Here is a 12,382-nt window from a genome sequence, read left to right as displayed (position 1 = left end):
GGAGCTGCAGAACTTAATCGAGCAGGTACAATATTTTATAAGAAAGCTGTACACTCTGGCGTATGCCGATGATATTGATATCATTGGCCTCAACAGACGCGCCGTTTGTTCTGCTTTCTCCAGACTGGATAAGGGTCTGGCAGTGAACGAGGGCAAGACGAAATATCTTCTGTCATCAAACGAACAGTCGTCGCACTCGCAACTAGGCTTCCATGTCACTGTTGACAGTCACAACTTCGACGTTGTAGATAATTTCGTCTATCTTGGAACCAGCATTAACAGCACAACAATTTCAGCTTCAAAATCCTACGCAGAATAACTCTTGCCAACAGGTGCTACTTTGGACTCAGTAGGCCATTCGTTTCTCAAAGAACACAAACTGTATAAGTCACTCATTATTCCCGTCCTGCTATATGGTGCAGAGGCATGAACGTTGACAATATCTGATGAGTTTTCGATAGAAAGGTTCTGCGAAAGATTTAAATTATTATGGCATAGTTCAGCGAATTAAGAAACATGAGTTGCGCTGGCTAGGTCATGTCGTGCGTATGAACGAGAACACTCCAACTCTGAAAGTATTCGACGCAGAGGGAAAACGAAAACCTCCACTCCGTTGGAAAGACCGGCACGATTTCGATTACTTTGGCGGTGGGAAAAAAAGGAATTTCGGCATAAATAATCTTGCTAACACTTATATTTTTTAAAATATTTCCGATTAAAAATTCAAAAATTTGTATTAATAACACATGCCATTTCTCAATGTTTCACTAAATGTTTTAACATTTTTCACTTTGTATATTTAAATATTTCCTTTAAACATTGAAATAATTTCTTATCCACTTATATTTTGTAATTTTTGGCTTAATTTATTAATTTACAAATGCGTAGCCAGGTCCTTCTCCACCTGGTTCTTCCAACGGAGTGAAGCCTCGGTTGAGTGACCCAGCTTTTGATGACGACCATGGCAAACCAAATAAGGACTACGAATTGAGGGCATGCACCTGGAATGCCCGGTCCCTTAATTGGGAAGGTGCCGCTGCCCAGCTGGTTGATGTCCTCGTTAGAGTGAAGGCTGACATCATCGCCGTCCAAGAAATGCGATGGACGGGGCAAGGACAGAGACGAGTAGGTCCTTGTGGCATTTACTACAGTGGCCATATAAAGGAGCGTAAGTTTGGTGTGGGATTGGTGGTGGGAGGAGACTCCGTCGCCGAGTACTGTCATTCACTGCGGTGAATGAACGTCTAGCCACAATCCGCATCAAAGCGAGGTTCTTCAACATATCGCTGATTTGCGCCCACGCCCCGACGGAAGAGAAGGACGATGTGACCAAAGATGCCTTCTATTAGCGCTTGGAGCGCGCTTATGAGAGCTGCCCCCGCCACGATGTCAAAATCGTGCTTGGCGACTTTAACGCCAGGGTATCTTTGGCACTACGATCGGTAAATTCAGCCTCCACGACGAAACATTCCCCAATGGGTTGAGGCTGACCGACTTCGCAGGGGCCCGAAATATGGTTATGTGTAGAAGAAAATATCCATATGCGTGGAAAGGTTGTTTATACTTATCTTAATTTCAAATATAATTTATATACACTTGTTTTTATTAGAATTAAGATTCCTAAATAAAGAAAGAGGAATTATTGCGAAAAACAGAAATTTCAGGGAATTGCTCATATTTGCTTATTATCATATGGCAGCGCTCCATCTCCTCATAATTGTTAACACATAAATGATGCTCACTGCTAGTGTGAAAGAAGTTTTTAAAATGTGGTTTTCTTACTTATAAAACCCACAAAAAGTGTAAATTGCGAATTTGTTTAAATGTTTACAGTTTAATTAAATGAATTTGAAGTGAAAAATGTGCATAAAGTGTGTTAAATGTAGTGAAATAGTTGTTGAAATGTTGGAAATTATAGAATTTTTGAACTTTATAATCGAATATCTCGTAAACTAACCTTCTTTCCAAAGGTACCTCCAGTTCGCGGCGCCAAAGAAATCGAAATTGTGCCGAAAGATTCAAGTGGAGAAGGATTTTGCTTCGCTTGGAATCTCCAATTAGTGCCACGCTGCAAAAAAAATAAACGTTATCGTGTTTTAACTGTGTGAACCTTCGTAAACCTTGTACCATGGTGTGAACACAGTCTTTTTAAATTCAAAGATATCGCTCTCGATAGTTAGAAGTCGATATCTAGATTGGCCCCATATTATTTTAAAAAAGTTTGCCGAAGGTAATTAAAAATGAATATAGAGGATGAAAAATTTGATGGATTGCTTTTAGCAATAGCCGAAAAGCACACGGATGGAATTCCTCAGGTTTGACATATAATCGATTTTTTATATAAACTATAAATGTGTTTTTGCAGTTTTTAGATACAATTGCGAGCTTCTTGCGAAGGAAAACTGATTTCTTTACGGGTACTTCTAAAGAAAAATGGGAAGCATTGCTATCAGGTGTTTTCAATAAGCAATATGAAAAGGCAATTACTCAAAACTCGGAGAACGTAAACCAATCTGTGGCGAAACAGGATAATAAGAAGACGCAAAATATTGCTAAACAGGAAACCAGGTATTCACATACATATACATATATATATAATAAACGTTTACTAAGACTTTCTTTCTTTCGGGCTCAATTAGCACTTGCTGTGCCATTTTGATGCACTATTCGTAGACCTTCTGTATCTGTTATCACTGTTTCATCTTCTCTTTCATACTATTTTGAGGTTTCGATGAAGCTACTTAAGTCTGATATGCTTTTAGTAGAAATCCATTAAAGGTTTGGTGCTAAATGGATTCCAAGTGCTCTGTGTCGGATCTATAGTAGGGCTGGGCATTCACAAGGAAAGTGGGAAATTGTGTCCTTGTTCTATGCTATTGCCCAGCCTCGGCAGATGTTGTTGTAGGGCATACCCATTTTGGATGCATGTTCTCCAAATGGCCAGTGCCCTATTATGGTAGCTGTTACTCTTTTCCTAGACCTATTTAATAAGTTCTTTCTTGTCATATGTTGCCCATAATTGTTTAGGTTTGCATTTTGTTATGTTTCCCCATCAGTTATTTGCAACTTGGTGAAATTGTCTATTGATTTTTCCTTTGTTCGATCCTAGCGGGCTTGGTGTTAGCTCCGCCTCGGATTCGTTAAGGAAAGCTCCTGCCTTTGCCAAGTCGTCTGCTTTTTCGTTGCCGAAAATGTTCCTGTGGCCGGAAAGCCAGATCAAGTCTAGTTGAAGCCTGTCTTTTATTTAGCTTGCAATTGTGGACTATGCTGGAATATGTCATGGACAAAGACAAGGCCAGCAGCGCCGCCTGGCTATACGAAAATATTGCTGCTTTACGTATAGTCTCGTGGTTTTCCAATAGAAATTCGCAGGCTTTTCTATGCCCAGTACTTCCGCTTGGAAGATGCTAGTCGAGTTCGGTAGACGGATAGAGAGAGAAATGTCTAGATCAACGGAAAATACCCCCGTGCCTAATCCGCAGCCCATTTTGGACCCGTCGGTATAAACTGAGATGGTATCTTCCTCTCCTATTGAGCCTTTTGTCCATTCTCGTCTAGAGGGTATCCTCACCTGGAAGTTTCTATTGAAGCACTCTTTGGTAGAATGTCGTCTGATTTTTAATGTTGAGCTTGTTTAGGATTCCACTATGTCCATAGATATGCTGATTCCAACCACCCAATTCTTTTATTCTTATAGCTGAGAATGCTGCAGTTTTGTAAATAAAGATGTCTATAGGTAGTTGATGCAGGACCACATTGAGCGCGTCAGTCGGACATGACTTGATAGCACCAGTAGCACCTGCACATGCTGCTCTTTGTATTCCATTAAATTTTCTAATGTTATATTGTGTTATGACAGCCGTATACATTCACATGATTATACTAGGTTTGAGGCTCCAATTCTTGCTGACGATTATCTTGCAAGTATAGTAGGCCATTTTTTCTATATTTATATATTTATTTTCCAGGATAGTTTGGTGTCAATCTCCACCACCAAGTATTTAGCTGCGGGGTAGAGAGAGCGTTGTACCGTTTAGTACCGGAAGTTGAAACAGAGAGATTTTGGTTCTGCTTGTAAATAGCATCAATTCTGTTTTGCTAGGGTTAACACCTAGTCCATTGTTCTTAGCCCATAGGTTTAACCTTCGTAGTGCTCTTTCCATAATCTCGCTGACTGTTGAATGAAACATGCCTGATACCAACAACACTATATCGTCTGCATATGCTACTGCTTTCACTCCTCCACCGTTTAATTGGAGTAGTATTTCGTTCAGCGCTACAACCCATAGAAGCGGGGAGAGGACCCCTCCTTGAGGCGTCCCTCTACTCACATAACTTGTTTGTGTTGCAGCGCCGTTTGAAGCTATAATCTTCCTATCCTCAAGCATCGATAGTATCCATCTGCGCACAGTGTCATCTATGCCATCATGTGTCAGAGAATTAATTATAGCACTTATTTCTATTTTATTGAAGGCGCCCTCTATGTCTAGAAATGCTGCCATGGTGTAGTGATTTTTCAATTACACTTATCACCTCGTGAAGGGCAGTTTCGGTTGATCGGCTCTTTATGTATGCATGTTGGGACTTGGATAACTTATACTCCATGATTGTTCTTAAATGTAAGTCTATTAGCCTTTCTAGTACCTTCAGCATAAAGGCTTATAGATCTAAAATCCTTGGCATTATCATGTATTCTTCTGTCTGATTTTGGAAGGGACACTACTTTAATTCTTATCCAACTTCTTGGGATGTAAGATAGTTGATTTCTAGCTTTGTATATATCTTCAAGCCTTAGAACCATTTATTTTACCAGCTTTAGCAGCATTATGGGCATAATCCCGTCTGGATTTGCCGCTTTAAAAGGTGAGAAACTATTTATGGCATATTTGATTTTGCTTTTGTCTACTATCTGGCCTCGGTAATCAGCTGTGTTTACCGGAGTATCTGGTTGAACCCTAGTTAAAGGCGTTTGCTATCTCCCGGGGAAGTGCGTTTTATTAAGTACCATCAGAGATTCCTTTGCAGAGGAGGTCCAATCATTTCCTTCATCCTTAATGGAGGTTGTATTAGTATGATCTTTGGATAGCATTTACTCAGCTTGCGGGTTCTCTGCAACTTTCTATCGATGTGCAGAAAGATCGTCATGAGTCGTTTTTAGCTTCCCTGACTGATTTTTTGCATCTTTTCATAATATCTTTGTATGGCTGCCGGATTTTGGTTCTAAAACACTCATTGAGAATTTTCATTAGTTGTGTTCTCACATTCTTGAGCTCGCTGTTCCACCAAGGAAGAGACTTTTTCAGAACTGTTAACGGTGTGGATTTATTGAAAGTTGTAGTTAAGATTTTTTCTAACTTGTCTGCTTCTGAATCTAATTCCTGAGGATTACTAATACTCTTATTGTCTCCCTTTTCAAGGATTTTGTTGGTATACTGGTAAATTTTTCCCCATACTGTTCTTCTAGGGTTCCGATATTTGAGACGAGTATGGTATTTCTCGCGGATGCTGAAGAGTATCCAGGAGTGATCCGACATGGAACGCTCATCGGGTACTCTCCAGTTATTCACAACGATACTGTCTATGTCTGTTGATAGCGTGAGGTCCAGCACTTCCTCCCACCCCGAAACCTATTAGAGCTTGGGAAAAAAAGGTTGGCTTATCGCCCTTGTTGCGTATACTTAGATTGCTATTCAGAATATACTGTAAGAGTGACTCACATCTGGTGTTTATACTGGAGCTACCCCATACAGTGTGCCTCGCGTTTGCATCACACCCTATTAGGACATCTTCCTTCCTGTTGTCCTCTACTAGTCTTGCAAGTGGTGCCGGTGGTATGTCCTCCCCATGGGCCATGTAGGCCGAGACCAAGAAGAAATGATTTTCCTTCTGTTCCACCTTTACCACTGTGATATCTGCTGCGCTGTAATTAGGACAAAGAAATGCATTTATACTTCTATTGATAAGAATGCATGCCCTAGGTTTACCTTTGTTTCGTGTGTAAAAAATGTTATAGTTACTGCTGTTTGATGGTGTCTTCATTAACCCAAGGCTCCTGTAATAGGCTGATGTCGATGCCCCTCTCGTTTATGAGGGTTGTCAGATTCTCTGTAGCACACTTCGAGTGCTGCAGGTTAGTCTGTACGCATCTTAGGTGATTGGGCATCTCGGGTTTCTTCGATATCCACATTCTGTAGCAGCTGGCTGGCGTCGTCGACCTCTTCCGTGTCGTCTTCGTCAGCCGCTTTGTCGCCTTTGAAGATTTTAAGCCTGGCCTTGCGAATTCCGAAGTTGATTTTGTAGTCAGTCTTAAGTAACTCAACTTATTAACTTGTTTATTTAGAATCTATCGGTACGACATTAAGTAAATTAGAAACAAATTTTAATATAACAGAAATAGTTGAATTCCAGTGAGAACAGTTTCATATTCCAAATTCGGGTCGATTTTAGTATACCATCCCACGATTTCAGGATTAAAATGGGTATGATTGGATATAGAAGATACTTATAGTTTTTTCTGTCAGTTGCAACTGTTTTATTATGTAAATAATAATTATATATATTCTAAATCTGGGGAATCTGCTTTGAAAATACATACTCTGAAATCGTGGGATGGTATACTTAAGTTTCGATGCAGGATTTAAAATAACCTTGTAAAACTATTTGTGGGCAATAACTTAATTTATATCCATAAATTACATACTTTACTCCTCTTGCAGCTTTATATAAATACTCCTAATCTGGAAAACATCCTCCATACGTCAATACCGGCAGATCGCGGAAAATTCCCCGAAAAAAACGATTTTGCTGCGGAGATGAGAACCATTTTTTTACGCATAATATGCCACCTTATCCTCAAAAAAAGTTTAACAAAAAATAATCACGGGGAAAAATAATTTCTAACCGAATATTACCGGGTTAGGTGTTCTTATTTTTTTCCGTTCGACACTGTATATGTACATATATAAGCAGGAATAGGTAAAACTTTACGTACATATGTTAAAAGAGCGTAAACGTATACACATGTCTACGTAGCCGCAACGAACTCGGATTTTTATCCGGTCAAGGACTGTCAACTCGCCAAAATTCTGCCGCTACAAAAACAACAACACATGTATTGCCGCTTACTGCCGTCTCTAAATAAAATTGGCAGCTAGAAATTACTGTCTAAAATTTTTAATGTCTAGATATTGTATGGGGCACATACCTAAATAAACGCGGCGGCAACGCTGAGAGTTGAAAAATTCCATTCTGATTGCGCGTTAGGAAGTAATTTTTGTATTTTTTAATTTCTTGACTCGTGATGTTTAATGCATAAAAGTAGTTAATTTTAATAAATTTATTCGTTATCATTTTAATTCTTTAATTTTACAATTTGATGTAGACTTGCCGCGTCGGCGTTAAAGCCCCGCTCAACGCTTTTATTCAGCTATGCCAGAAACACGCACAAACGAACAACGTAAAACGAGGGGGTTAATTCGTGTAAAATAAGGCACATCTTTTATGATTTTTTGTCTTGCACCAGTTAAAGTCTATTTTTTTAAAACCCATGTTAATCATCACATTTGAAAAATATTTTGTTAAGTTTTCATGGGGGAAAAATTTAAAACTGCGGCAATGACAGCAGTAATTCGCCTTCGGAAATTTTGCTCCAGTCGAAATGTTAAATACTACTCCCACTTCAATTGATTTCTGTTTGTATGTCTTCTAATATTATTGCCTAAATATCCCACAGATTGGATTCAAATCCCGTGGTATAAGTTCAGAATTATGGTTGGGATCATTGTCTTATACCACCCTGAAATTTAAGCGACACCAAGCCACATGGCTTTAAATTAGCTTTTAAAAAGTGATAAATATTAAAGTACTGGTTTCATATGCAAGGTTTCATACATAGTTAAATGTCTATGTAGCAGAAACCAACTGACTGCCTCCAATGTGTTTGGTCTATGTATATACAAAACTTCTCCCATCCGACATAAATATATTAAATTTACGCTCATCAACGTAGTTTTTCGCATACTTAATCGATTTAGCACATTTAAAATGCTTCCGTAAAACGCTCCCGGTATATCCCTTAGATTTTAGAAAATTTCTTTTAGTTTGAGGGTTAACAACTGGTAGTTTAGAGCCTTAAGGGGCTATACCAGTGTGACGCATGAAAAATTAGGCGATTTTCGTGAATTTTTTTAAAAGAAAGTACTAGATTGAATGTTTCGACGATCTATGGACGTAATAAAGTATATTTTTAGCTATATTAAAAAAAAAAATTTTACAAAAATATTGAAAAATAACGGAGTAATGTGCTGTCTGCGGAAGTGCCAAAAAAAAAAGTGCCTCAACTGCTGGCATGATTCCGGTCGATTGAGTAGCTGAAACAAAAAAATTCAAAATGTTTATTAAACTTAAATATATTTTCTATACAATGGACTACGATCTTTGAAAAATATCAAAAATTAAGAAAATGGCGCCATTTTGAAAAAAAAATCGTTTTTTTTACGAAAAAATTGTCGTTTTTTTAATGCCAAATTGACAATTTTCAGCCAATCAAAAAGATCGTAGTCTATTGTATAGCAAATGTATTCAACTATATCCAGTTTTAATTTGAAGTCGATCGGTTAATTTCAAATTTGAAAAATGTCGTTTCGAGAAAAACGCGTTTAAAGTTTCACTTACATATATATGTTTGCACCCCTGAGCGGTCGCTATTTAGAACGCTGCCATTCAAAAACTATTTAAAATACGACCTCGCCGATTTCACAGGATATTTTTGAATATATAAGCTATCGAAAAAAGCAAAAAAAAAAAAATTTTTTTTTGAAAGTGTCACACTGGTATAGCCCCTTAAAGTTCTGAAGCAATTTTAGTTGCTCCGATTTGTTGGTCAGATGTCACCTTTTATTCGCCCGTCATGCTCTTTTAATCATTTTTTCGTCACATGACTCCATGCCGCGATTTAACAACTAAAATGTGCACAAATGTTGCACAACATCTATTGTTATTCACCACAGCATTTTCATTTTATATCTATTTTAGAATTGAGGAAATCGTTCCTAAAGAAGAGGTTTCAAAACCAATAAATGATGTAGAAGATGACTCTGAGAAAGACGAAATTGGTAAACTCAAACCAAATTTGGGAAATGGCTGCACTTTGGATAACTATTCATGGACGCAAACTCTGCAAGAAGTCGAGGTATGTTTTCATTTCAAATCGGTAGACAAGGTTACTAGTGCTGTTAAACAAATTCAAAGGTTATTAATATATACGCTGTACATCATTGCTAAATAAAAACAAGAAAAAACGTTAACTTCGATTGCACCGAAGCTAAATACCCTTCACAGGTGCATTTCTGTTAGTAACTATGTGTTCAGTTTGTATGGCAGCTATATGCTACAGTCAACCGATCTGATCAATTTCTTCGGAGATTACATTGTTGCTTTAGAAAATAATATATACCAAATTTCGTGAATATATCTTGTCAAATGTGAAAGTTTTCCATACAAGCATTTGATTCCGATCGTTCAGTTTGTATGGCAGCTATATGCTATAGTCAACCGATCTGATCAATTTCTTCGGAGATTACATTGTTGTCTTTGAAAATAACGTATACAAAATTTCGTGAATATATCTTGTCAAATGTGAAAGTTTCCCATACAAGCATTTGATTCCGATCGTTCAGTTTGTATGGCAGCTATATGTTATAATGGTCCGATATCGGCCGTTCCGACAAATGAGCAGCTTCTTGAAGAGAAAATGACGTTTGCAAAATTTCAAAACGATATCTTAAAAACTGAGGGACTAGTTCGTATATATACAGACAGACAGACAGACGGACATGCAGACGGACAGACAGACAGATGGACATGGCTAAATCGACTCAGCTCGACATACTGATCATTTATATATATACTTTATAGGGTCTCCGACGATTCCTTCTGGGTGTTACAAACCTCGTGACAAACTTAATATACCCTGTTCAGGGTATAATAATTTGATAACTAGCACATGCTAAATTTTCAGAAAAAAAAATTTAAAAACAATTTGATTGGTTTCAGCATGTCTCTCTGTTCGTGCAAGCGTGCAGTGAAAATTAAGAAATTCTTGACAACAGAAGATATTGGTAGATTGGGAGTCTCGTACCACAAAAGACTTTTATTATAAAAAAAAAACCTAAAGGTGGCCCACCACCGTTATTATTAAATCTGCAGTCAGGTACCATAACCGCATCATTATGATTATTTAAAAAAAGCTTAAAGATAAGGCATCATTTGAGATATTTGCACTAATTGAGATGTCGAAGTCGATATGATTATTGGAAAAGATAATATAATAAAGAAATGTGTTGTAAAGCGATTCGTTGGAATTCATTTTATTTCTGGACATCACAATTTGCCCACGATTCGGGGCCTACCTTAGATGCTATTTTAAGGCTGTGTATTCGTAGTTAAATTAATTGTATTCAACCCCATATTAATTATATTTAAATGCCCATAGTTGTGCTATTTGTGTGACCAAGGCATTTTAGAACGAGTTGAAGTTTTTCAATTAATACTAATAATTCGTGAATCGTGAATGGATAAATTAATAAACAAGTAATTATATTTTTAGCCCTTTTTACTCTTTTAAAGATCTTTGTCAATTATATTAGCGTTTATTGCTTCTTATGACTAAGTGTGCTATTTGCGTGACCATGACTGTATATGTACAACTAAAAACTGTACTCAGTAGCCGGTTGTAATACATAATAAAAAATCTGTCTGGGAGAAACTTGATCATTACTTCTTTTCATTATAAAATACTAATGTGAATAAAATGCGATTTTTATGTTACAGGTTAAAATTCCTCTGAAGACTTCGTCAAATTTGAGAGCTAGAGATATTGATGTTACAATAGGAAAGACCTCGATCAAAGTTGGTTTGAAAAACCAGGAACCTGTAATTAACGGCAAACTTTGTGCAGAAGTGAAACAAGACGATTCGGTTTGGGTGCTGCAGGATAGCAACACTGTTCTCATTACGCTAGAAAAGGTACAAATGCACACACACATTAATATTAGGACCAATAAACTTGCTTGGAATAATTATGTTTACATTTTGCTAGAACAAATGAGTCGTGCTCTTTGTTAGCAATTCGCTTATGGTGTTGCCCATTCGATTCACACGTTTAACGCGAGTCGGCAATATTACGATTCTTGCGGCGGTATTTGTCATGACATGTAAAGAAAAACAAAACAAAATAAGAGTGAATTGCATGTAAAATTGTGGAACTTTGATGTGAAAAACTATGCGTCTGAGGACGGTATATGTGTATATATTTTTTAATCCTGAGGACCTCTTCTATCCATCGGTACCATCAAATCGCGGCGCCGCAAGAATCATAATCGTGCCCGCGAGTCGAAATACTTTCTGCTATTTTCCTTCCTTTCATTTTCTCAAAATCTTGTACGCTTCATTTCCGCGGTACAACAAAATATTTTTTATTACCAAACTCTTAGCATTTCTCGGCATTGTCTCAAATATCTCTGTTATTTTATGCATATTTGCTGATATGTTTTCATATTAAAAACCTAAAAACAGTTGATAACATTTTAATGCATTGTAAATTTTTACTTGGAAGAAATTTCAAAATGAAAAGAAATGCCGAATTACAATCGAATATTTAATATCTGCAAATATTTACGAGTTAGTCAATTATTTAGAGAAATCGTCGTAATCACATCCTATGATACCAATAATCTTCAGTGTGAAAATCATAAACTTTTCATCTTTTTAGATTAATAAAATGAATTGGTGGGACCGTTTAGTTGCCACAGATCAACCTATATCAACACGTAAAATTAATCCAGAACCTTCAAAGCTTTCTGATTTGGATGGCGAAACACGAAGTTTGGTTGAGAAAATGATGTACGATCAACGTCAAAAAGAAATGGGATTGCCAACCAGCGAAGACAAAAGAAAAATGGAAATAATGGAGAAGTAAATATTACAGGAAATAATCGTTTTCTTTAACTAATTTAAATTTATTTATTTTTAGGTTTAAAATGCAGCATCCTGAAATGGATTTCTCGAATTGCAAATTTAACTGATGCTAATTTTTAAGAGTTTTTTTGTATTAGTTTTGTACATATCTCCATGCCTATACTTTTGAATAAAAAACTGTGGCAAAGTTATTTCTTCGCGATTTTAACAAAAAAACTAATTTGTTGCGCAAAGTCAAAGATATGCCTACCTCATAAAAAAATGGCTCCAAATTTCATTAACAGTATACGATGTTGGATTGAAAAATGATCACATTAGGCAGATCGATATTGTAATAAGTTACGCTTTTGCACATGTATAGCACATTTTTTACAAAGCTCCGATGCTTGATAAGTAGTTAACTTAA

General features: G+C 37.0%; 1 protein-coding gene across 1 annotated transcript; it reads left to right on the top strand.

Moving 5' to 3' along the window:
• The first annotated feature begins 2,172 nt into the window (after window positions 1–2,172).
• Window positions 2,173–12,167, top strand: LOC126762014 (nuclear migration protein nudC). Its single transcript, XM_050478484.1, has 6 exons — window positions 2,173–2,315; window positions 2,366–2,568; window positions 9,034–9,190; window positions 10,831–11,025; window positions 11,771–11,973; window positions 12,032–12,167. The coding sequence occupies exons 1-6, from the start codon at window positions 2,241–2,243 to the stop codon at window positions 12,081–12,083; spliced, it is 885 nt and encodes a 294-aa protein (XP_050334441.1). The 5' UTR covers window positions 2,173–2,240; the 3' UTR covers window positions 12,084–12,167.
• The last annotated feature ends 215 nt before the right edge of the window (window positions 12,168–12,382 follow it).

This window comes from Bactrocera neohumeralis, chromosome 6, assembly GCF_024586455.1.
Source record: "Bactrocera neohumeralis isolate Rockhampton chromosome 6, APGP_CSIRO_Bneo_wtdbg2-racon-allhic-juicebox.fasta_v2, whole genome shotgun sequence".
Lineage (NCBI taxonomy): Eukaryota > Metazoa > Arthropoda > Insecta > Diptera > Tephritidae > Bactrocera > Bactrocera neohumeralis.
The sequence above is the reverse complement of the archived record's forward strand: the minus strand, read 5'-3'. Positions and strand labels throughout refer to the sequence as shown.